Below are 27,398 nucleotides of genomic sequence, written 5' to 3'. Positions count from 1 at the left end.
GCTGAAGTGTGAAATAATTTATTCTTTCAATGCATGGGAGTTGGGTTTGAACACCTTGAATCAGTACAAGTAAGAACACTTGATGTTAGTATACACTGACCCATAATAGGCCATCCATGGCCAGTTAGCTCAGTTGTTTGGACTGCAGGACTCATGAGGCCAGAAAAGTGTACTTTGTCCAGTTAGAATAATTCTGTTGCACCGGTTGTTTCCATAACTCCAACAAAGCTGCCTCACAAAGAAATCCCAGACTGATTACAAAGGCAAAGGACAATGGATGACTCAGCATAGCTCCATCCACTATGGAAAATCAGTTCTAGGAACCTGCCTCATGACTAGTGCTTTTAACTGCATGAGGATGCAGCATGGGGACCTCTGCCCATTATAGTTTATGCTGGTTTGGGGAATGGAATATCGACATTTGAAGGCCATGACCCACAAGAATAAGGGCTTTACTCTCTGAGAGTAAAAAAAAAGGAAAGAAATGTTGCTGAAACTCAGCCTCTGTCTGCTGTTTCTGAATAGAAACTCAGAGACAGAGTTTTGGGTGAAGGAGAAAAAGATAGCTTTATGGCTTTGCAGGGCAAAGGGGGCCACAGCAGACTAATGCCTTAAAGACTGTTCCCCCTTTGGGAGAGATTAGGAGGTGGTTTTATAATTTGGGGAGTGGAAAATAGGGCAATAGGGCCGTAGATAAGGATCAGGGTAGAGGCAAGCTTGAATTGTCTTTCAAAGCTGGTGTTTAGTGGCCCTCAGGACTGGTTCTGGTGGTCCTCTTTTTTCCAGGAAAGAAGAATGCTTTATCAGGTAGTTAACATCTTCCATTTGTTGGGCGTTTTAGTTCTGCCCAAGGTCTCAAAGATACTTTTGTATATATTCCTTAAGGAAGAACCAGGACCCTGCCCCACGGCTGCCCTACTGTCTCTTGACTGCTCCTCCCCGGTCTCTGCAACCATTCCCTGATTACCAACTGCCCTTTGGAACTCAGGAAAGGTCATGAAGGCTGAAGCTTATTCTCTAAAAACAAGAAAAGGAGGACACAGAAAGGCTTGTGTGCCCAGGAGCCTCACAGGGCTCTGCTTGCTTTCAGAAAGAGAGGAAGGTGATAGGCTTCAGTGATACTCTCCTACCTACAGTGCCAGATCATGCCTGACATATCTGCCCAGGTTAATCCATCTGCACATCACAGTCTGGGAAAGAGAATGGTTAAGATTTCCATAAGCAAGGCTTCTAAACTGATTTCTTCTTTTAACTCAATGTCTATGAGAAGAAATCCTTAAGGTGAGATATATTATTCCATGAGGGCCAAGAAGTAGTACAGTCACCAGGGAGAAAATTTGTATGGCTTTGCTTATTTGCCCAAACAGAGTTCTGGCACCATGCCTGGAGGTCATGTCCCCACAGAGCTCCATATTTTATGCACAGTGCACACAGATTGGACGCCATCATATGCACAGCTCTGCAAAATATTCTACTTGAAAACTGGCTTCTTTAACATGACAGTATCTTGGGATGTTGCTTATGCTTTCCCTGCAAAGCCAGTATCCTCTTTTCTGTTTTTGCATCTATGCGTCTATTACCTTTCTTGAAAAAATGATTTAGGAAGTTTAGAGGTTGAGGTGGAACGTGTATATGTTATTCTCTTATTGCCCAAATGGGGTCAAATTCCAGATCCTACTCAGGAATCCAGGTTCTGTAGAAAGCAGGGGATATGGATTTCCACCATTCCCACCAAGAGTCATGATAAATGTAGTTCAAAGTCCTCTTCGGATTTATGTTCTTTTATGCCTATTTTATGGAGGAGGAAAGTGAGACACATAGAAATTAAGTAATTTGCTCAAGGTTGCACAAACTAATAATTAAGCTCCTGAGTGCTTAATTGGTTCCTTATTTTACTTGGATAGAATGCTTTTTGGGGTGGTTAAGAGACTTTCACTTGTTAAATTGTATATTGTACTGAATATCATAGAATAGCATATTTACCCAAAGTTCATTTTTGCCTTTTATGTTGATATAAAAATTAATTCAGGAGTTCCCGTCGTGGCGCAGTGGTTAACGAATCCGACTAGGAACCATGAGGTTGCGGGTTCGGTCCCTGCCCTTGCTCAGTGGGTTAACGATCCGCCGTTGCCATGAGCTGTGGTGTAGGTTGCAGACGCGGCTCAGATCCTGCGTTGCTGTGTCTCTGGCGTAGGCCGGTGGCTACAGCTCCGATTCGACCCCTAGCCTGGGAACCTCCATATGCCGCGGGAGCGGCCCAAAGAAATAGCAAAAAAGACAAAAAAAAAATTAATTCAAGAAATGCTTGTTGGAATTTAAAAATCTATACTATGAATCCTTTATGATGGAAATACACATATGATGTACAGCTGTCTGAGAAATATATTTAAAAATTTTAAGATTAGGTAAACAACAATATAAAAAATTTAATGTTCAATAAAGCTAGTTTTCAAAGTATAAAAAAAGACATGCTTGTTGGTTAAGTGACCAATGGATAACCTCTTCCAGCATTTTTTCTCAATGCAGCTTCAAGTTTGCTTCCTCCTCCTATAATTATGTTTGCAACAGTTTCAGCTTCCATTGTGTTAAGAACCAAATTGCAAAGAACTGACCTTTTTGATTTTCACTCTCCCAACCCATTCCTTCCAACAGCAACAAAACTTGTGGCTTTCATTAAAGGGGGTTTTATCCTTTAAATAAAAGCAGTGTGAGTGGATATTACACAGCTTATCTTCAAATGAGGGCCATGTGGAGGGCATGGACATGCCTAAATACAGGACAATGATGGGATTAATTTTCTTTGCCATACGCCGCTCTCTCTTTCTCTTGCCTACTCGCCACCCCCATTTACTCTAGATACTTGGGTTCCCTATCCTGACTCTTGGCTGTTTGGTGCTCATGTGGCAATTAGATTTGCCATCACCTGTCCTATTTTCTCCTCTACCAAGCTCTGAGCTCCTTGAAACCAAAAGCTGCTTCTGAGAGCCTGGCAAAATTCATGTATGACATGTAGTCATCTGAAAGGAATTTGTTTGTTAGCTAGACAGCTATTGTGTTTCCTTTCCCAGGCACTTTCAGTTGAAGTGATTTCAGAAGGCCCTAAGGAATGGTGAGAATGGTGAGGATTTCTGGTAGACTGGCAGGAGGGCAGAGGGGGTGTGTTTGGACATTTTTCAGCTTATACAATGGTTCAATGAGTGTAGTACTTTAGTGTTGGAGGTAAGATCCACTTTTCTAGGACTTGCAGTTACCTCTGTGTCAGCATTTCCCTGGGTCCCTACCTCCTAAGACTGCCTCCCCTCAAACCCCTCCCTCAACCTCTGGATGCTCTTCAGCTGGTTTCTCATCTCTTTCATCTGGCAGGTATTCTGCATCTGCTTTTGTAAAACCGTTGCTCAGGCAGTCTACTGTAACCAGATTAGACGGTGGTGTTTTAATGATAGCTGAGACAGGGGTTTGCCTGCAAACTTCATGTTTCACATGAAAGGCTTTGGCACCCCCTGTGGACTGCCCTTCACCCTGTTTTAAGCATAAAATTTGTTATAAAGGCCTTTCTATATAACCAGTGCTGAGCAAAATGCCTTAAAACAAAGGGAAGTGAAGAGTTTAAATCCACAGTGGGGATTACCTTGTTGCATTTCCATATCTATGGAATAAATATTTTAACACGTTAAATATCTACTACTAATAAAAATACCTTTGAACTTCCAGTCAATTTGATGGGCACACAGTTGTGTCCACTGGGGAATGGGAAGCAATTACTTTCTGTAAAGATTTTGGGTCATGCTGTGTCTTCCCTAAGAGGTTGCATGGTCTGTAGCCAGGCATATTCTGGTGGATGTTTGTGTTAAGTTCATCTTGGTCTGCCCAGGAGAGCTGCCTCCACAGACTCCCCAGGCCCCCAAGGATGTGGCAGGCATTCCTCAGGCTGTTGCCCCACTATTTAACTTTGGTTTCTGATTCATTCATTGCCTCTTGCCAGTAGAAAAATTCCTCCTATAAGTAAAACAATTTGGCTCTTTTCATGAATCATCTCCATAACCCTTTTAATCTTTTTTTTGTGCGTTGCAGACTGAAAACTATTCTTTTGACTCCAACTACGTGAACAGCCGAGCTCATTTAATTAAAAGGTATGTTGGTTTGCTTGTCTATTTCTACAACTAAGCTTGATTTAATATAAAAAACAAGAAGATTAAATAGTTTTAATGATGCCCTTTTCAGATTTTAAAATGAAAATACCTATCTGCTTAGTGTAGAAAATTAGGAAAATTCATAAAAGCATAAAAAAACTAAATAAGAACCTCTAGTAATTCCGTGACCCAATCAGTGTTGGCATTTTGTCATGTTTCTTTACATTAATGTACACACAATTACCAAAGTAAAATTGGGATCATTTTAAAACACAGTTTTATGTGATAATTTAGAAATTTAATATTAAAATGTTCTCCTATGGAACTTCTAGTGAATTTCAAGATGGCTGCTATTTTGACAACTTTGAAATCGTTTTAAGCCTACTTTAATGGCAGATAAACTGATTCCTTATCTTTTAAAAACTTTATAGATGAGAGAATGAAAGAAAAGATATTTGCCTAATTCAATAAATTTTAAAATATTTACAAGTGTTTCCAATGAAGAGTTGTGGTTCGTGTGAATGGTTGGTCGTAACCCAGTTATCCATGGAGGCACAATGTATGTGATGCCCAAGGCAGGCAAAACAAGGGGTTCAGGGAGTCCTCTAAGCAGAGAACTTCTGCAGAAAAACCAGTACGGACCATTCAGGTGATGCCTTTATTACTGTTTGATGCAAGTGTCCTCTTGAATGGTCCAGTGGTTATTCTGCAGCTAAAATTGAACACTGTGTGTTAAAATAATAGAAATGAAGGGTAGGATTTGAGGAATAAACTAGTTTGTTGTACAGACGACTTTAAATCATATCTAATTTAATCTATGATGCTGCAATAACCCCCTGAAAACAAGCTAGGTTTATCTGTATTGATCTGGAATTGCTTGTGACCTTAAGTGATGATCGTTAATTATCTGAGTGTGGATAGCCCAGTATTAGCAGTCATTCTGTTGTTTGGATTTTTATTCATTTTTTTTTTTTGAGGTGTTGGGAGGAATCCACTTTGAATATTTTCTTAGTTCAGAGAATAAAAACAAAAGTTGAGGAATTCAAAATGATTTGACTGATTCGTTTTAGGAGGGAAAAAAAAACCCTCTTTTTTTGTGCACTGATTAGAGTAACTTTGAAGCAGCAGTTTGCTTTGTTTTCTGCTTCAGAACTGATATTTAAAAGCTCCTTTTTTTTAAACTTCTGGTAAAAACAGTGACTTGCGTTATCCTCACAGGTCTCTTGGGCTAGCTCTGGGTACCTGGGAATTCTGTGATTAGGTTAAACTCATAGCATGAGCCTGATTTTCATAGCATGGCAGAAATCTAAGGCTCCTGGGGACCTTCACTGTCTTAGGTCAGACCTGAACTGATGAGATGAAGACTTATGTTCAAACATTTAGCTTTTGGGATACATGTATTTCCACAGCAACTTTGGGACTCCCTAGAACTTTTGATTTTGATTAATTACTTTTTATGTTTCTGTTTACACACATGTATACAGAAAAGGCACAAACTGGACTTAATAGGCTCTCAGTGGAAAAATCTCTGATGTTGCCTGATATCAAAGATAGTGGCTTTTTACCAGAGACCACCTTGATTAAGAGGAAACACCTGAAAGCTCAGGGACACGCCGTTTTTGCCAGGTTCTGTTTTTGGAACCTTGAAGGCTTTGGAAAACCACAAAGGCCTTGGAATTTATAGGATCAGCTGAACTTAGACAAAGCACAATACCTGGAAAGACACAGGGAATCTTGTGTGCTATGCTTTTTTTTTTTTTTTTTTTTTTTGGGAGGTGTAACCATTTTGAATGTAAAATGTTTGGAAAATGTTAAGAGAGTGGTGACTAACATCAGGTGATAAAGCCACAAAAACTGTTCAAATAGCTCACAGTGATACTTGAAAGGCGTTTCACTGTGTGGTTTCTTGAGGATCCATTTACATGCATGGAAAAAGCTCCTGGCCAGGAAATTCTGAATCTGATTATCAGTTTTAATTTTATTATCAATTCCCTGTTTCTTTAAATGCCAACCCAATTTTAGGCCAAAAGTTGGCCTAAAACTTTTTTTGTATCCATTTTCTCTTCCTCTACTCATTTTCTACCCATCCAAGGATGCTTCTTGGACTTTTCTTTTTGGCATTCACCAGCAGTTGTTAATGTCTTCCATGCTGGCTTCTTTTTCCCTCTCTCATCTATCTACCTCGGGTAAACCAATGGAAAGCCAGAGGGCAAGGGGGTTTTCATAGCACAAATCAAGGTTTAGAAGGATGAAGAGTAGATCCTGAAGGGAAATGAAAGATATATGACGCTTTCCCCATAACCTTCTGCACTGAGGAATCTAGTGTTAAAAAACTGTAGTCTTTTATTTTTCCTGAATGTCACCTGTAACCTACAGGTGTACCCAAGGCTTATGTCAGAATCCCAGATTAACAAGCCAAGACAGTTTAGGATTATTTTCTGGTGTTTTGCTTTTTTTTTTTTTTTTTTTTTTGGCCGTGCCTGAAGGATGTGGAAGTTCCCAGGCCAGGGATTGAACCCGAGCCACAACAGTGACAACTGCTGGATCCTTAACCTGCTGAGCCACCAGGGAACTCTCAAGTTCAGAATTACTTTCTGGATGGGCTTCCTTCCTGCTTTGTTTGTTTCCTTGCTATCATCTCAGAGCAAGGAAAGCCAGCAGTGGTACTTTACCACTGCTGCAACATGGTCTTTCCTCATGCCGGTTTTCTGTCCTGCTGTCTGATATCCGCCCCTGTGGTGCTTTTTGAGCAGATCAAGGCTGTAGCTCAAAGAAAATAAAACAGGAAATGAACATGGTACTGAAGCAGTGTGGAAAAAAAAAAAGATGAGCATTGGGCCCTAAACCATGCATAGGGCTTTCCTTTTCCACCCAAATTGTCCTGGGGTTTTACAGCACCTGGCATGGTGCCATGTCTATAAATGCTGGTACATGTTTATTGAATGAATGGATGGATGAAAGAAGTTGAGAGAAACCTCAGCATTTTTCCATTGAAAACTAGCTTTAAAGGTCCCTTTAAGCCAGCCATTCCAGGCCTTTAAATGTGCATGAGAATCACCTGGGAGGTTTGTTAAATGCAGAGTCTCTAGCTCCATCCCTAGAGGATCTCCAGTTTTCACAAATTCCCAAGGTGATTGTGATACAGATGGTCCAGGAGCCACTATAGGATTTTCCTTATGTTTCTTAAATACAGTTTGACTTTCGCTACCTTCTCATTTTTACTCTCAGAAGGTATTCCTTGGTATGTGGTGTAACCTACTGGGAAGATATGACCTGTTTCCTTTTAGATTATTCTACTTTTGGGAAAGATTTCCAGAGTCTTAAAGGGTAAATCCAAGTCAAAATGTTATTAATGTTCATTCATCAATAATTTTCTGAGTAACTATTATGTGCAGAGTCTTGTTCTAACCTTTTTTTCAAACAAATTTGTCTGTCCACCACCAGAGCAACTAATAGAAACATTGCAAATAGAACCCTAATTTATTGTTGCACGAAAGTTGGTTTGCAAGTTTTTCATCTCCCAAGAGGTACACAGGTAATAAAGCAAGTGAAATCAGCATTTTTTATGCCTGGCATAAATTGTTGTTTTGGATGAGCGGCCATTTACCAGGCTGTTTTGCAATTTACAGCATCTTGCTTACTGAGTCTTAAACTGCCTTACAGAAATCCATTCATTAAGCTACTAAATGTCCTTACAAGATAAGAGTAAGTGGTTCTTAGTTTTTCAGACGAGCAAACTAATCTTTGAACAAGTTAACTATTCTGAGGTTTGGGGGAGGAGAGTTAATACCCCTTGCTTTTTCTTTAGAGAATATGTGACTTACACTCACTACAGTCCCTTAAACCCTAGTAGCCAATTCTTCACTCTTAATATTTCTTTTCTTCTACCTGAAAAAAACAAAAGTTCTGAGGTGGTTTATAATATTCAGATGCATATAGAAATGATGATGGAATTTTAAAAAGACAGATCCAAAACCAGTTAGGAGAAGCTAAATAGATATCCTTTGCATCTAACTCACTGCAATCAAACATTATATTTACTCTGAAGCTTTTGAGAAGCTGAGACAAAACAGTAAGTATACCTGAGCATATAGTTCTCATTTTTCAGTAAAGGAAGGATACACATTGGACAGGAGAATTTTTTTCCTGTTCCTGAATTTTAGAAGAAATGAACATAGTGGACAATGTCTGACTATAAGTTACAGAAGATATAAAAACATTCTTTATATTTACATTTGCTATATTAGTCCTGTAAAAAAAAAACTATGGATGTACTATTTAAATGTAAAACAATGAAAGCATTATGATATATGAGAATAATGATCATATTAAACAATAACTGTTGAGCATTTGTATATACCTGGTACTTCATGTGAAGTATCTCATTGAGTCCTCAAAATGGCCTTGTGAAGGAGGTTTTAGCAAATATATTTTATAGACAAGGAAATCAAGGCACAAAGCCATTAGTAGCTATCAGGCCCAGGGTCCCATAGACTAAGTGGCAGATTATGGATTATTGCTTGTTCTAATCACTCCAAGTTCAGTGCTCTTTCTACTATAGTCAGGAAATCTAACATGTTACAGGAGTAGAGATAAAGAACTTAGAGCAGTGGTTCTCAACTGGGGCTGATTTGGCAATATCTGGAGACAATTTGGGTTATAACTTGTGGGAGGGGCACTGTTGGCATCTAGTCGGTGGAGTCTATCCTACAATGCACCGGACATCCCCACCCCCAACAAAGAATTATGCAGCCCCAAATGTCAATAATGCCAAAGTTGGGAAACCTTGCTCTAAGGAATTGTTAATTGCATTGTCCTTGTTCTATATCCCTCACCATCATATATCTCAAGAAAGTTTTGGCAACTGCTGAAATGCAGTCAATTCAGGGTTGAATTCTCTGGCTTAAGGTAATAATTTTGTTTTTTAAAAAATAACAATTTTGTATTGTTGTGGATTAAAGAAATTTTCATATGCATCAGATAGAAATGCAGGTTGAAAAATTATTTGTTATAAACATGTTGGAGCCTGTAATGTCATCCAGGCAGGTCATTTCCTTTCTCCTGAGGTGCAGGGGTGTATGTGGGCAGGACCAAATTTTTTTCTAAAAAATAAACTTTGAATCTGTTCATGCTGTGGGATTAGTATTTACAGGAAGCCTCGAAATCTGTGCCATAAAGCTAGAGATGGTGACACACGTTAAAGCATGTGTTTCCAATTGGTCTTAATGACCATAAAAGACTCATAGGATGATTCATTTTTGAATGAAACTGCATCCTGGTGGGTCCACAGGGCTGAGTAACTGCATGACATAATTTGGAGGAACTGAACGAGTTGCCCCATTGAGTGATTTTAGTTTTAATACAGTTGATACTCGGTTATTCTTTCTGAAAATAATTAGCAAACAGGTCAACGCTTCACCCCCTTCTGCCCTTCATTTTCTGATAATTATGGCTTTCCAGTTACTGCCCTTGTGATCTTTTCCTTTTCATATGCAGGGCAGCAAGCATTCTACATCTAGGTTGGTCATATGTTAAAAATCTGCTGTGATTCCTTTTGGCCAAGTGTGGAGAATGACAATGTAGCCATTGTGTCCATGGCATAGCTCTTTATATGTACTGAATGTTCTTATCAAAGCCTAGGAGAGTCAGGCCAGTGGATGTTCAAGGTTGAGCAGATCAAGTGAGTTTGCAGTGTCATCTCCACAGGGCTCCCTTTTCAGAGGTACAGTAGGTCTGCTGGGACTTGTCCTAATTCACAAGTGTGCTACTCTCCCTTGTTGAGACAACAACACATTTTCTTTGAGTATGCCTTTGCTGCCTCCTCACTGACTAGGGAATGGATTCACCATTCACTAGGTATTTCAGATGCATAATTTATGGTTCATGGTGCAGCACAGCTGCAGATTCTGTCAGGACACACAAAGTATTAGAAATAGCAGATGGGGCCTCTATGGATGCACCTTATGTGTTATTCCTATTTCATGAGAAATAGTGTGCGGTTCATGGACAGTAGGTTTAGTGCCTTGAATGGTGGATTGATTTAATCAGTACAAGAAAAATTTACTCACAAACTCTTGAGCTAAAAGTTGCCATGTTCTTAGCGTAACTACACTCCCAGTTTCATTAGAGCTCACTTTCTGGTTCTCACTTTTATCTCACATTTCCATGCACCAAGGCTTTCCTCTTCTTAGCTCCTACCTCTCTCCTGTTTTTCTTTGAATCTATCCCCCAGCCTTTTTCAGTTAAAACTGACTTGAGGTCTCAGATCCTGATTACCCTTTCTATTTTAATTGCGTTACCTCAATGTCCGCCACTTTCATTTTGACAGTTGGTTAGTAGATATCTTTGGAGAGGCAGTACTCATAGGGCTTGTGTCCAGGCTCTGGGGCTAGACTGCCTGTGTTTTGTCTTAGATCTGCTACTTTTTCACCAGCTGTGTGACACTGGACACATAATTTAACTTTCATGTGCCTCTTTTTTTTTGACCTGTAAATGTAACTATTAATAGTACCTTTCTGTTATAGAGTTGCGATGCTGAAAAAAGTTCATTCATGTCAAGCACTTAGAACAGTGCTTCATGCCTACTGACTTCTCAGTAAACATTAGCTATTATTATTTTACTTTGTATAAGAAGAGAAAAAATTCTGAAATGATGATATTTTTTGCAGGTGGTTGTTTCAGAGTTGTAGCTTCTTCTGCCTCGCCTGTAGTGATGCACTGAAGATAAGTGAATGAAAGTATTAGCTGCATCAGCATCCAATAGTGAGAACCTCTCTACAGTGTTAAGTGCCATGATCTTTAAACAGAAATTTCTCTTCCTCCTACCCTGTTGGACAATCCAGTCACTGTTGGCCTCACCACAGACCTGATGTCATCCTGGCTCTGAAAGATTTTTTAAAAGTCAGGCCTATCACAGTTTTATAATTTTATCATTCTTTCTTCAACCCAGCAGCTCCACCTTCAAGGACTTAGAGGGCAACAGCCTGAAGGATAGCGGCCATGAGGAGAGCGACCAGACTGACAGTGAGCATGACGTCCAGCGCAGCCTGTATTGTGACACTGCTGTCAATGATGTGCTGAACACCAGTGTGACCTCCATGGGATCTCAGATGCCTGACCATGGTAAGGGCTGATCAGACTTAAGTTGCAACTATAGATTCCAAAGAACCCAGAACATTTGGAGGATCACTGTAGTACTTTACCATAATGAGTATATTGTCAAGGTGTGCATTGTGCTCATGCCTTAGCAGCATCTATAGGCTTTTGAGATGTCCTGACACTAGTCCAGATTCTTCTTCACCTTTCCCAAGCTGATCCTCTAGGATTGTATAATGTTCAGGCATTTAAAAAGCTGACTACCTATACCCATTGCATACATACTCTTCAATCATAACTGTACTGAGCACGTAGGAAATGAGCAGATGCCTTCTCACCAGGAACAAATGCCTTTTGGCTTTAGTACATGAATTTGACTGAGCGATTGAGTTGCAGAGAACACAGCATTAACACCACCAAAGGAGTGAATTTTATTTCCATATCAGGCTGGTTAACTTCACCCAGAAAGGGACTCTGTTCTCTGACCACAGATTGCATACACTTTACTGAGGGGAGAGAGTACAAAACTTCCCATTTTGTCTATGGGGCTGCAATGCCAAATCTATCTAGCTTCCATGCAAATGCATGCCATTGGTCATAGGATAGACCAGGGTAAGAGAACACGTCTGCCTTAATGTAACAGTCTGTGTATGTAAAAAAACGCCCCAAAGCACATGTCAGGAGCAGCGTCCTCATGTATGAAGAAGAGTCTATTTTTGTGGACTCAGCCACACATGCTTTAACAAGAGGAGCTATTTAAAACTGTGCCAGGCATAAACTAGGATATAAAAACATTAACAACATTCAGCTAAGGCAGAATGTTCAGATGGACTTGGGCACAAATGTCATTTTCAATGTTTTACTGATGCAAACATGCTAGGCAAACAGCCTGTCTTTTTCAATTAAGAACTATGAATTCAGCTTGGTGTTTAGGCTCAGTGAAGCTTCAGAATGCTTGGCTATGTCTTGAGAGAAGCTAGATGCAAGCTCAGCTGGAAGTCCCACTGCTAAAAGATTTAAAGATGAGAAAACAAAATATGGTGATTATGTGCTGGTCTTCAGCTGTTTCATTTCACTATAAACATCATTAAATGCCTTTTTTTTTTTTTGTTCTCGTAAATGAATCCAAAGGAAAAAAATGCACGATCCACAAAACAAAATGTTTTCTATGGAAAAAAAAGTTAATCACTTTAGATTCTATTAAACTGTTTAATCCATCCCCTCCCCAGCAGACCCAAGTGTCAAAGTCTATAATGTATAGAAGTCACTAGCGATTGTGCACTGCTCTCTTCCCTAATTGGAGAGTGCTGACATCCGCAGAGATAATATACTACTTTCTGGGCAACCTTACTAAGACGAAAGATGAAAAAATTAAACATTTATATAACTGAAACAGAGACTATTTAATTCTCCGAGGATTAGCTACATGTCACAGGATACCAACTGATATGTATCATTTACTAGTCACTGGGTCTCAAAGAAATGCTTTTTCATTTATATCAGAAAAGGTTTTAGTCAGATGCTCTCTAAAATGAAATGACTTCAGGAAAAGAAATAGTTGTAATTGATTCTCACTTTGTACCTTGCTAGAACAACATCTGTTTTGGCTTTTTTGTCACATATTTCTAGGAAAACAATATTAGTGGACTGAAGCTCATTTTTTCTGGGAGAGTGTTTCTTACAAATGGGATATATGGTATATATATTGCTGTAGGTTGTATAATAATGAGATTCTAAAAGATATGTGTGGCTTTATTTCCAAGACTCTCCTATGTTTAAGATGGGGATCTCTCTCTCTCTCTCTCTCACACACACACACACACATGTACACACACTTTTTGCTGTTCTGTTTTGGTAACACTTTTACATTTTGTTTCTCAATATTCTCTTCTCCTGTATGTATCCACATTTTTTCCCATTATTCTAGCCACAGCTAAGCCTTGAACCAACTCTTAGGTTTATTTTTTTTTTCAATCTGGTTGAGTCATTAAAATTTAGGTACAAAGGTAATTCAGGTCTTGCTTGAGTTACATCTTTGGCTCTACCATATGGTATCCTACCCAGTACTACTGAGCTTTACAGAATGGTACTTAATTGATGTATCCCAAATCAACTCTAGGCTAGCCACACAGATGGTGTCACCAGTTCACTTGGGTTGAATATTGCTACCTCTAATAATAGCAAAAATTTCAAAAATTAACATTTTATAGCATTTTACTGTCTCAAATCTGGATTCACATAATTGTTTCTCATTTTATCCTAAAGTCCAGTGGTTGAAAGGCAATCACTGAATGAACTTATCGTGCCTGATCTTGTAACCATTTTAGTTACATAACCAGTAATCATAACTAATGTGGTTCTAGTTAGATTTGTTCCAGGGTGATATGGTACTGTTGATTCTGAGGACTACTGAGTTAGGAAGATGAAGAGGGAAAGTGGAATCTCCTCTATACTCAGACCTGCCCTGAATGTCTGAAAGATTCCTTGAGGGAAAAAAAAAAAAAAAAGATCCCAGGTCTCTTTGGTTCATTGATACTGTGATAATGCATCTCAAACCCAAGTGCCCTGAAATCCTAATGGTTCCAGGACTGAACTATTCTTGAGGTTTGAGTGGATGTCTCTGGAGAAGAGCAAAGGTTATAATGACCTTCTGAGACTAACTCTGCTCTTAATATTATATCTTCTGGTCCTGTCAGAATTGCTCCAAAGTTGGGCCAGTTATACCCAATTGAGTACATCTTACACTTGTTTTGAGTCTGGCGCACCTTGGATTTTATATCTGTAGCTCTTTCTATGATGTTTCTAATCTGGATATTAGCACATCTTTTTTTGCATATGCATGGACATATGAATGATGGAGAATATCAGGATTTTCAAAATGAAGATATTTATGCATCTGTTAATTTTTCCTTGACCAGGAACAGGTTGTTCAATGAGCTAATATTGTGTTGCCAGTGTTTGAGGAAAAGGTACAAAGTGTATTTTGCTCCTTGCTCTCTTATACACTTGAGCCCTGTGCTTCTTCACATTGCCAAAACTTTCTTGGGCTTTATTCTTATAACTGTACTGTAGCTGAAGAATGCTCAGTGTGAATGTCAATTGTGATTTGTGACTCTCAGATCTTTTAATTTTCAGTAACCCTCCTCTAAGGACATTCCTAGAGATGGGAACCCAGAATCACTACAGTCAACCAAAGAAAGAAAGTCTGGAAGAGTTTTGTACTTGAAGGGCAAAAGTCTGAGCTTAGACACTTGACTTTGCATTGTGTTTTGATCACATCTGTGAGTTGGGTCAGGGCAGAGATAAGAGGGAGTGACAGGAATCTCTGATTTTAGGATTATTGTCAATCCTGGTATCAGCCTTGACATGCCTAAAACCAGGTCAGTGGGTTGATGAACTGGCTGAGCTGAATTTCCTGGTTGCCAGCTGACTGAATTACATTTATCATCTGCAGTGCCTTTAAATTAATACGCCTCAGCTTGTTCTCAGTACCGTAGCTCTTGTCATGGCTTCCCAGAAAAGAAAGTAACAGAACATTCTTTATCCTGTACTTTCTACTGGCAGATGGCACTTTTTGGAATGCTATCTCTCTATAGCTCTCAGAGTGTCTTGTGAACAAGTAAGTGTCACTCAGCAGATTTTTACCACCTGATTTAGTTCCTGAGGTGATTTGGTGCTGAGCTGGGGAGTCACACTTAAATCTTTTAACCAATGCTTTCCCTCCCTGAATGTAAGTTGTTTGGTTAAAATTACCAATTGGCAGCGACAAAAATTTTGCACTACAAAATTTCCACCAACAATCTCTAAGGAAAGTAGCCAAAATGTAGGGTGGTCACGGGTGCCAGAGGCTCATGGGTTTCCTGCATAATTGGGGGTATCACTGGGCTTCAGTCTCTTCCTATCAGGGTTATTTTTGGGTTGAATAGTACTGGGGTTAATAGACTTCTGTTTCCTCTTTCTTTGCCTGCCCATTTGTGCATACACAAACATGTAGTCCTGTTATGAAATTAGAGTTTATAGGTTCATGTCTTAGAACTGTGCATACAAGTCCCAAGCCCAACTAATTTGTTCCAAATCACACTCAAATCTCTCTTACCTTATTATTTTAATTATTGATTATAAATTCCTCAACTGAAACGATGACTTCCATTGCTCTAATGTGCACCTAATTTGGAGTTCACTATGACACTGAATTGGCTTCGCTCCTATGCCAGTTGATATCAAATAGAAGGAGCATACAGAAATTTGTGATAATATCTATCTGATTTTCACATCTAAAAGCATCCCCATGCAATATAAGGATTGCTTTATTTCTGGAAGTGTAGGTTCTTCCGCATTTTACTAAACTTGTTTGTTTGCTGTTTCATCACCTGAATGTCATTTAACATGTTTATTGTGTAAAACCTGGATTTGAAGAACTTGCTCTATGCTTAATGCAACTGCTGTTGCAAATTAGCCGTGAAAATGTTCTGTAGGCTGCATACTATGCATAGTCTAGTTTCAAACACAGGTGTATATTAAGACATTTACACTTTCTACATTCTACCAACAATGTGTACTTTCATATCCTCTAGCCTTTTAATGAAACTATGATTCAGTGACTGAACATCCTTTCCTTATATCCTTTTACCTATCCCCCTGACTCACCTCTCACCTCACTAAATTTCCAAACACTCATTTCAATTAGTCTCTTAGCAAAATAGGAGTTCTCGATGGAGAATGTTTTGTGACATTGCAAAGCAATGTGCTGCCGGGCCCCAGAAATGGTAGCATGGACCAGATGTTCATAGAGTAATTGAAAATTCCATTTTATCAGAATAGCATTTGCTGTCAAAAAGTTTTATCTTTACTTCAACAAAGAGGTTGATTAGATCCCCCTGGACCCTAATTAGCATCTTTGAGGCTAGATATACTGTTTTGCAATTCATGTCGTTATTTCTCCCCTGGTTTTGTGAATATAGGCTCTTTTAATAATGTCTTCAGCCTATTGGAAATATACTGGGTAAAATGTTTAATTACTTGAACACAGTAATGTGTACATACACACTGTTTCTATACATATGACTTTCAGGTTTTTTCAATGCCTTGGGTATATATCATTCTAATGCCAGGCAGGAATAGTCCATGCATAGATACATATTATTCATTCATTCGGCAATTTTTTGAGTGCCTGCTATATGTCAGGCTCTGGGAATGTGTCAACTACTTCTGTTATTGAGTATGAAAGTTATCATCTTTTTTGATTTTCCTTATCTGGGTTTTACTGGGGTTACCAAGGTCAGCTCAATGATGAAATGAATAATTTTCTGATTTACAAAATCATTATAAGAATAGAGCCTAGGATTAATTAAAACCTTATTAATATCGTGCCAATAAAGCAAAAGAAGCAGTAAAAGAAAACTGTTACAGTCAAGATCTTTTTTTTTTTTTTCTTTTTGACTGTGGTGTACAACAACTTGATGTTCCCAGACCCAGACTAGGGATTGAACTTGGACCACAGCAGCAAAAGTGCCAAATCCTAACCTCTGGACCACCAGGAAACTCCTAAGATTTTATTTTTAATAATAGTATCATGATTCTTCCTTGATATTCTAATTTGAACAATGTCACAGTGGTAAACATTTTCTTTTTAAATCTATCTGCTCTGAGATTGACATTCCTGCTTACTTTTAGTTACTGTCACTGTAAGATGGAAGGTTTAATCTCTGACATGTCCCATTATAATGCTAGTTTAGAGGTACTCAGTGATACTCAATACCAAGTCTCCCTTTTCTTCTCACGTCCAGGACCTTTATCCATTCTCAGTGTCAGCAATGTCTGGATAGGTGGGAAGAGAGGTGACAGGTGGACTCTTTTGTTTATTTCAACTACATTGCTGCACCAGATAATTGGACTCCTTCCAAAGCATTATTTACATCTTATTGGCAAGGTAGTTGGTAGAATAAAAAGTTGTCCTTAACTAAGGGAAAATCCATGGTGTTAGCAGTTGTTTGCTAGCATTATTTTGCGCGGGCCCTTTGGTCACAGAATTCTTTTAGGACAGCTCTGTTCATCTGCTTTTAAATAGAAGCAGTATTCTTTTTTTATATAATAATGTTTCCCTGATCCACTTGGAACTGTTATCTCATAGTCATTGTCTATTATAAATTTTATTATTAATAATTACCAGTGGTAAGGGATACATTATTCATCAAGAGAATAAATACCAAGGGCTTTCTTGACTGGTTGACACTAAGCATTTCTATATTTCTGAGCACTTGGAAAACACTGGAGAATGGAGCTATATAAAGGGAGTGCACTGAACAATTAAGAATTTCATTCTCTAGGAATTTATGGCCCAGTAGCACAAATGGTCCAGTATGGAATAGACTGCATAGGATCAGTGAATAAATTAATTAAGATTATTTGAGCTGGAAAGCAAAATGCATTTCAAAAGACACTTTGGTGTAAAGGGATCCTTTTGGAAGAATAGCGGAAGCCAGGCCCGACATAGTATGCAAGATAAATGTTTTATTTGGGCGATTTTCCAGGTGAATTTTTTCCAGTTGCTTCATGGTAAAGCAAGTTCTGTAGGCCACGATAAGTAGGGACACTGCCAATAGGACAACAGTTGAGAAGCAAATAAGATGGTTTGATAGGACTAGATCATAGGGATTGCTTCACATACTCAAAAAGTCCTTTGAAATATCAAAAGTATTATCTTCTTTGGGTCTTTAAATTATTTAAAATTATGTCCTGATGCTTAAAAACCACAAGTAAACTCCATCAGGATGGGAAAACATAAATCTGAACTTTACATTTAAATATTTACGAAGTATTTTTTCTGTTCATTTTCTTTTTAATCATTTCATTATGAAATAAATATGAAGAATTAAGTCTAATCGTAATTTAAGAATCAATTTCAAGGATATCAAAATTATATTTTATTTATTATATAGGCAAAATACTTGTGAGATGGTTTTCCTCTCTTATTGTAGATGCTTTTTTTCATCCAGGGTCAGGTCTTTGCCCCAGGTATTTTTGGTCTCTGTCTTCACCAGATAGCTCATTGCCTGTTTGTTCATTTTCAGCCAAGAAAAGCTAATTTGACACATCCACTTTGGAAATGTGGCTTGACAAGAAAATCTTTTCAATTTATCATCCTAAAAGACTCCCAATAAAACTTTCTCCCAATAAAACTCCAGCCATGGAAAAATCACCAAGCACCTGATTGGAAAAGGTTTGAACTGCCCTTTAGAGCCATCAGAAAAAGTTGCTTTTTAGAGACTTACACACAGCTTCAGGTGGTTGATAAAATAGTTGCTTTCACATTTGGGCATAATGGAGCCCGCTCCCACCCCCCCAAACCAATTATTCTGCCATGTACACAGAATGCAAAGCAGTTCCTCATGGCTTGGGCTAAAGAGATACCAGTTTCTAGAGTTGTTTTGGAGCAAATCCTTTAGGGCTAGACATTTGCGTGCAGGTGACAAAATCAGAAAGATGTTGTGGGTTTTAGGTTTTATGGTGAACACTGAACTTCACCCCCAAATGTGCAGGTCAAAGATCTACTGTTATGATTGGAGGAATAGGCAAACTGGTAGGTAGCAGAGGTGATTCAAAAGGCACTGAATTCAGAAGGGGTCAAAGGAGTTTATCAGAAAATAAACTCTGGATGAATTCATTCCAAGTTTTGTCTCATAAGAGACACTTTGTTTTTTGAGGGTTCCTGGTAATCAGAAATAATAGGTCTGCCTCATTATTCTTCACCACAACATAGACAACAAACTTGTAACATGTTAAATCTGAATAGACAACATCTTATCATTAGTTTTTTTTTTTTTTTTTTGTCTTTTTAGGGCCACACCTGCAGCATATGGAAGTTCCCAGGCTAGGAGTAGAATTGGAGCTGTAGCTGGCAGCCTATGCCACAGCCATAAAAATGCCATATCCGAGCTGCATTTGCAACCTACACCACAGCTCTCGGCAACACTGGATCCCTGACCCACTCAGCAATGCCAGGCATCGAACCTGAGTTCTCGTGGATACTAGTCAGATTCATTTCTGCTGAGCCACGATGGGAACTCCTCATAAGCTTTTTTTTAATCTTAAAAATATCCACTTTCATGGCAAATGAGACTCTTTAGATTCCTGTCTTAGGTGAACAGAAAGATTTTCAATTTGGCAGAAGTTAAAACTTTAAAAACATGTTCATCTCCCTCTACTCCAGTTAGCTAAGCCTTATGTTCTTTTTAATTCGTAGTCTAGTACCCAGACTCTAAGTCATGCAGGAGTGCAACAGTAATCTGTATGCTTTAAATAAAAGCATAACATATTATGTTCCTTCCCTTTTAAATAGATAACTGTAAACAAACACTGCTGTTATCACCTGGAGAAACCTGGTAACCTTAGTCGATTAAGGCAAGACAGCTTCCCAACCATGAGTTTGCAAATTCAAATCCGGTGCCAGAGAATCATTTTCCAATTTTTGCGTGGCCACCTTCTCTACCCTCCAGCTCATACAGTCTCTCTTTTCTCTCCTTAACTTGGATAATAATAGATGTTTGACCACTTTCTTCCCTCCTCTTTCACCCTGTGGAGTTTCCAACCTGTATGAACAATAGACTCTTTACTTTTTAATACATGGAAAAGGAGGAAGAGAGAAATGGTATAGGTTCCAAGATACTCAGACTGGTCAAACTGTTCCAAAACATCACCACCTGCTGTTTTTAATCATTAATGAGGCTGTCAGTTGCTCTAATCTGGGAGGTGAACCAAAAGAATGGTTTTGATTTTAATTTAATTTAAAAATCAGCTTATTGGAAAAAAAAACGCCTCCAGCTTGTAAGAGTCAGGTTGCCCACTGTTGATAAACTAAAGCAAGTCAGATGCAGAAGCCGAACCATCATTCATATGCAAACATGAACTGTTTTTAATTGGGGGAACTATCACTAGCTAGAAAATTTAGTCCTTTTAATTCAAGGAGCCATTTTATTCAGAGACATGCTTCATATAAATATCTGTTCCATTTTTTTTTCTGGAAGAAAAACTGATACACTGAGAATTTAAAGACTATTAATATTGGAACACAAATCAATGGCAAAGTCCAGGGTGAAGCCCAAAGTGCAAATTCTTTTGCTTGACTCACTGCCCATCAATACTGTACATCTTAGAAGTTGAGTGATTATCTGTGAGTTTCCTGTTAAGTTTGGGTTTTCTTACAATGGGTGAACTTGCTTAGTGGCAAAATGAGAATTTAGAAATACAGTGCCTATGCCCAAAGTGGATCTTAAAGACCTGGAGCCAGACTTTTTTTTGTGCCAACTGTCAACTTAGAAGGTTTCATTATGCCTCTCGGAGCTTCACCAAACATTTTCAGACTTATAATTGATGTCAACTGAAATTGAAGGCAAAGAAAACCTGCCTTATTTGGCTGCAGAAAACATTACCTTACTGTTGGGCCCTAGTTAGCTGTAGGGTAGGTGTATCAAATTACACTAGCCTTCTGCTAACACAGCAAGTGAGCATTTTCTGAATTCAGCTGATAATCAATCTATGCAACTAATGAATCTGCAAACAGACTGAGCTGCTGGAGCTGGCACCAGAAAACCATTCCAAACTAACCATCTCTTATTAACCTTTTGGTGTTTCCTTTGTGACACTAATTAGAGACTCATAAAACTATCGGCTTTGGATCTTTGGTTTAAAATCCAATTTTCAAAGAAACACAGTCTACTTGAAGGTTTCCATTAGTGTGGTGTTTCCCCTCATGGAGGAAAATGACTGACTTGCCATTTAAGTAAGTTTTGCCTGATTAATCTGTAAAGTCCCAGTAATTAAAATGCTGGAAAAGTTGCTTCTGTAGTTGGTATAGTTTATAATGCTCTCCAGACTCCAGTGGTACTGAAGTGGGCAGCAGATGTTTCTACCAACTTTATATGTTGATGGTCTGAAGGTACCCACTTCCAGCCTGTAGCCCTGTCTGCCAGACTCCCTGTCTGCCTTCTGCTTTGGACTAAATTCCTCTTGATTGCCTAAGGGTGTTAGAGGTGTATTTTGCTTCCTTTCTACAGGATGAGCCAAGGAATGAGCTTTGTACTGTTGGGAGGGGGGAAGTCTTCTCTATTTAAGAGCTGTTTAGCTCAAGATGATAGGTTACCAAATGGGCTTACCCAGCATTCAAACTATTATACATTTTCATGAGGAAGATGAAGGAGGAACATTCTTTTCTGCTCTTGTCCTTCATCCTGCTCCCTTTTAGATAGTTTCCACACCCAGAAGTAAGTGTCATTGAGCCAAGAACATTTTGAGATGTGTTCCACACCTGTTGGACTCATGTCTTCATCCTGTGCTTTTGTTTATCCGTCTACAGCACCTGGAAGTGCCTCGTTTCCCTCTCCTTGTCCTAAAGAAAGATTATCTAAAATGAATAACTTACGTGATCCTAGGGGACAGAATCTCTAAATGAGGAATTGGCTGTCTATTAAATAAGTATGATTTGCAAAGTTGGGCATTACTTTATTTAATTGAGGAAACTGGTACTTCTTCCAGGAGCCTAATGTTAATCATCTAGGACTTTTTAGAGATTAAAACACCTATATCAGAAATCTAGGCACAGGACCTAATATTCTACTTTCAGCATTACGTGGAGCCCCTTTGGTATCTTAAGTTTCCACTTAATATAGTATGTTTAAAGTCCTGAAAAGTCCCCCAAATCATCGTGAAGGCAGTTCCTGTTATATCGTTTATCCATTACAGCAATCCTGAGAGGGGGACAAGCATAGAATTTGAAAAAGTTAACAGAGGAGTGACAGCCATCAATTCAGGCTCCAACTAATATAAGCAAATCCTGTTGAGTCAGTACAACTGCTTCTACCTACTCCATTCTCTTCAAGATTGACACTCTTAGTCTGCCTAAATCCATAGGCAAGCATAGCATCATAGACTAAGAGTACAGATTTTGGAATAAGGCATATCTAAGTTCCACACTTATCTTTGCCACTTACTAGCTATTCATCTTACTCAAATTACTTATTTTTTGAACCCTCAATTTTCTCATCTATAGAACAGGAATAGCCATAGCAATTCCTTATTAGGGTAGTTGTGAGAAGATATAGGTAAAGCCCTTAGTGTTACCTAATGGCACATAGTAAATGCTTAAAAAATAGAAAGTGTTATCATTACTACGGAAATTCAGTGGGCGAAATATCCATTTTGCTGATTTCAGCGACACCACTATCCAAAGCCTCTCATCTGCTTGTTGCTGTCTATGATACATTTAACAGAGGGACAGTCATATTGTTTTATAAATATAGTTCAAACTTCAGGCAGCCCTTGGGAAAAGGGAGTACATTTATTCAAATTCACACAAGTTGTAAATGGCTGGTATTAGATTGTTTCTGAGTTTGGAATGTGGTGTGTGTTTTGGGGGGGGGGGTTTCTAGAATATTTAAGAGTCTCAGTGGATGGGGAGAAGCACAAAAAAGGGGTGCCACAAATGACAACTTCACGAGTTTGCCCAGAGCTATCAATATCCAAATGAATTCTGGATACTTATTTGATTGACTCACTGTGAAATATCTGAATGCTGAAAAGCTGCCTTCACTATCAAATTATTTTTCTGAATTAGCCCAGACTTTGGTTTGAGAAATTATAGGATGTCCACTAAAGGTTCTCATGGAACTTGGAAGAGGATCCATATTAACCTACATTATGAAATGCACATTTTCTTGAGCACCTGTGGTGAGGCAAGCCAAGTTCTAGTTCTTTTGGCACCGACTCTGCTTTGCTTTCCCTCTGCAAAAATAAGCATGCCCCAACCCCAGAGGCCCTGTCTTCCCTTGCTCTCCTTCTCTTGCCTCACTGCTCTTAAATGGCTAATGCAACATGGTTTTGATTCTTTTTGTTTGTTTCTACTTCATGCCAGGCTTTCATTAAAAAAATAAATGAAACATTTTTCATTTCTAGTGTTCCTCTAAAAAAGTTACCCTCCAAAGGATTGTTTCTATCCTTTTTTTTTTTTTTTACTGCCCATGGACTGAAAAATGCCCAGCTCCTACCTGAAACGTCATGTCTCCTTGTCATATGAATGAGCTCACAGCAAGTCCATGGGGACAGTGTCGTCTGAGCAATGATGGGAATTTATGTGCCTTTGGATTTCTGCCTCTTTTTGTAGTGGAAAAAATGAATTTGTTAATGATAGAAAAAATCTCAACCAAAGGCTTTTATAAAATCTCCATATAAATGCAAGGAGAGAGCTACTCAAGTACACACTTTATAAGCGAATTTTCTTCTTTTAACTCTTGCCTTGCTTAGAGCTGTTTGTCTTATGTTAATGTCAGATGGCTTATCTTCGCTATTATAGTGTTTTTAAATTTTTATATTTAGTGTTTTGAATTTAGCTGACAGGCTGTGGTTTAAAGTGACATAAAATGCTTTGGCTTATGAGGGACCTTTCGACATGGTTGTGTTTGCCAATAAATGGAGATGGAGAGAGAGAAAATGAGAGAGAGGGAGAGAATGAGAACATACAGAATAATGTGGAATTAGGGATATGCATATACGACTTATAACACAGGGACATGCATTGTTTATTAAAAAGTCAGGAAAAATCAAACTTTCATAGCTTGATCACAACATTCCATGATCAATGTAACTGAAAAGGCATAAGTTTTGCCTTCCTAAAAGTCCACATCCACATATCCTATGCAAAATGCTAAAAAAAGGTCATTATAGCCCTAAAATGATTTAATGCCGTGTTGCCCAGGAGAAAGAGAATTTTAGTTTTCACTCTATTATTTAATTCATCACAGAGCCTTGGGTAAGTCACTAACCTTTCAAAATCTTAATTCATATATTTATAGAGGGGTTGATGAGCAATGTTGTAAAAGTGTTGCTAGGATCAATAACCAAAGTGCTATTTATATGTGTATAATACCTTTTCTTGGTATAGCATAATTGTGAGTCAGATAGCTATTTTTTTCCTCTGCTCTTCTCCTCCTTGACCTTTTGACCTGAGTGCTTTACTATCAGCACAATCTAGTTTAGTGGATAAGCACTGACCTGAGAGTCAGGGGCTTTTTGATTCTCATCGTATTCCACAAATTCATCGCTGTGCAACTGGATGCAAGTTACTTGTCCTGTCCAGTCTTTGGGTGTCTCATATGTAGAATAGAAGCTATTGGACCACCTACCTTATAGGGTGGTTGTAAAGATTAAATGAGGTAATGCACATAAAACATTTAGAAAAGTACCTGCTTTAGAGTAGGCACTCAAAGAATGATGGCAGTAAGATGAGGCTGATGAAATCATTCTCCTTCGTGGTTTACTTTCCCTCTTTACTCATCCATATCTCTACTTTAAAGTCTAGGGCAGGGGTTCCCATTGTGGCTAAGTGGTAACAAACCCAACTAGTATCCATGAGGACGCAGGTTCGATCCCTTGCCTCACTCAGTGGGTTAAGGATCTGGTGTGGCCATGAGTTGTGGTGTAGGTTGCAGATGTAGCTCAGATCCTATGTTGCTGTGGCTGTGGTGTAGGCTGGCAGCTGTAGCTCTGATTCAACCCCTAGCCTGGGAACTTCCATATGCTGCAGGTGTGGCCCTAAAAAGAAAAAGAATAAAATCTTGGGCAAAATTTAAGTCCTACAAGAAGCCTTTCTTGACCCATCTCTCCTTTACTTGGCACCTTTTCAATACTTGTAGACACATTAATTTGCATTTTGCTTATTTTTTCTATTTTTAAATGTAAAATGAGTAGATTGGTGATTGTTAGGAACTTTCAACTTTTAAGGTCTTTCATTCTGCATTTTAAGTTCTGAGCACAATCTTTTTGAGTCCTGAGCTCATAGCCATTTGCCAGTGGATCTGTAATGAGTGCCATACTCAAGTTAACAGATGGTATGGTGTGCTTGCTTTGAGGGGTAATTGCTCTTTCATCTTAATTTCCTCCCTTTGGTGTTCCTTTCTTGGAAACTGCTCAATGGTAATGTCATGAAGCATGGGATGAATATCAGACAGAAGTAGTGGGTTACTTATCTATTTCAGGAAAAAGTTTCAGTTAAAAACTAAGGACCAGTGAAGTTCTATTGAGGGAGGGACTTTTCATCCTAGTATTAGAGGCCACATAAGTCTAGGGACACAATAGGCTTAAATTGTCTGTTCATTACTCTTTTCCTAAGCAAGTTGTCTATTCCTAGTTGATAACTGCCTCCATTTTCCTTAAACAATGTTTAAGGCTCCTCCTCCTTGGCTGACATGTGACACCTCTCACTGTCAGTCTGTTCTTAAAATCTAACACTCTAAGCCAAATTTGGTATCCTTTCTTCTATGGGAGTCACTGTAGACTGCTCACATTACCATAGGCTTTCCCTTTCCGTCCTCCCTCTCCTCCCCCACTTTTCTCCTTGATGTTTCTTATTTAATTCTTTCTTCAACCCTCCCTCCCCCTCTTTAAGCTCAGCCGAATTCTATACTCTTGTCTTCTAGGGACAACTTCTCTTTCATCATTATATTTTTACAAAAAAGAGAGATATTTTCAATGATATCCAGTAAGAATTTTCTTGGATGCAGTAGTCCAGTGTTCCTTTATACAAGATTTTTATGGCTTCATTTCATTTGATACAGTTGCCTTCTTTATTATTTTTCCCCTCCTCCCACACAGCTCCTAGCACATGCCTATGAATAGAGAAGACCCTTAGTGAACAAATGTTGATCAGTTCATTGCTCCGAACACCACCAAACAACAGATACCAGCCACCAATGTTTGATCCCTAGGGCAGTTCTCATCCACCCCATTCTCCAGATGCCGGAGGTGAAATGATTTACTCTAAGACAGGGCAGGGGTCAGAAGAGAGTTTGTGTTTCCTGGATTTGTTATGTGACTCCGGCACATTGTTTTGTTTTTCCATTTGAAATCTCAAAGGCTACTGGACTGGCAAGAAGTTTTTATTCCTGTTTTGAAAGGGCTACTTCCTCCAGTTTAGAAGAGATGTTACTTAGGGAAACTGCAACAGAATATGGTAGTAAAGCCAGAAAGATCAGGGAGGGAGTCAGAAGCATTACTATGAGATGGAAGGAAAGAACTGATGTGTCTAACTAGCCCAGGGTGCATGTTTGATAGTACCTTGATGTGTCTACAATGTTGGCATCTGTACAGATACTGGCTTTTCACTTTTTCACTTTGTTTCTTACATTTTACTCTTTGAATTGGTCTGCTGTGTAATCTGTGTCACTGGCCATTCCATTGACCACACCATTTCAACTGAATCACAGCTTGAGTCTTTTTGAAGTTTTCTTCCCTCTAACCTTGATGGTTTCTTGCTCATGTTGGGCTTAAAGCTTTTTCTTTCAAAAGGTGCCTGATGAAATTCAAATCTTTAGCTTCTGCTCCCTTCATCATTTCCTCTGATCTGGGCTTATGAGGCAAATGTTTTCATTAAGTTAAACACCTTAAGTTTTATCTGATGGCTCCATTCTTTTTCGCTTGTTGGACTGCACATTTGCTGAGGCCCAATCATTCTAGATGGGCTTGTTCTTTGTGATATTGTGTGGGCTTTTTGATGACAGTCATTTCTCAAAGATGATCTAAAAAATATTTTCCACATTGTCAAAACACCCTGTGATCACTTTTTACTTCCCAATATTTATTGAGGTGTTTTTTACTGTTATTTTTTTTTTCCTTTTTATTGGGGTTTTTGTTAAATAGGGAAAAAACTCTGATTCAGGCATCAGCATTCAAGTCCTGGATCTGTTACTAACTCCATTTGTGATCTTAAGCAACTTACTTCCTCATTTTGGGCCCCAGTTTCCTCATCTGTAAATGAAGAATTCAGATTGGAATGAATTATGGGAGCTCATTATTTCTGATACTGTATGTCTCTTCATTTTTCTTTTAGTATGAAAAGATTATTGGAAAAGTAGGAGGAAATTTGGCTGGATTTTCCTCTGTATTTTTAAAGACCAAGGCAGAATGGGAAATATGACTCTTAGTCATGGGGCTTTGGGTTGTAAAGATCCTTCCATTGTGGCAAGTAAAATTAGGGTGAAATATGGGTGAAGATAGCTTGTATTAAACATTCTGAGTTTATTCCTCCTCTTTGACTTTTGTTTACATGTGTTTAGCTTAAACCTGCTTTCAAGTGTGTGTAGTTTTGTAAAAATGGTCCTCCTTTCCTTTTATACCCGATTCGTGTTC

General features: G+C 38.7%; 1 protein-coding gene across 2 annotated transcripts in view; it reads left to right on the top strand.

Annotated features, from left to right (window-relative positions):
• The window catches only part of PCDH19 (protocadherin 19), a 107,228-nt gene that overhangs the window by 60,942 nt on the left and 18,888 nt on the right, over positions 1–27,398 (top strand). The window contains exons 3-4 of one of the 2 annotated variants that reach the window (XM_047765551.1): positions 4,072–4,130; positions 11,083–11,252. In XM_047765551.1, the coding sequence (XP_047621507.1) occupies positions 4,072–4,130; positions 11,083–11,252 (229 nt within the window). Of the gene's footprint in view, positions 1–4,071; positions 4,131–11,079; positions 11,253–27,398 lie in introns of both variants that reach the window. The other variant, XM_047765550.1, reaches the window with a different exon arrangement.

The sequence above is a fragment of the Phacochoerus africanus genome, chromosome X (genome assembly GCF_016906955.1).
Source record: "Phacochoerus africanus isolate WHEZ1 chromosome X, ROS_Pafr_v1, whole genome shotgun sequence".
In the NCBI taxonomy this organism is placed as follows: domain Eukaryota; kingdom Metazoa; phylum Chordata; class Mammalia; order Artiodactyla; family Suidae; genus Phacochoerus; species Phacochoerus africanus.
This window is presented reverse-complemented; position numbering and strand designations above follow the sequence as displayed.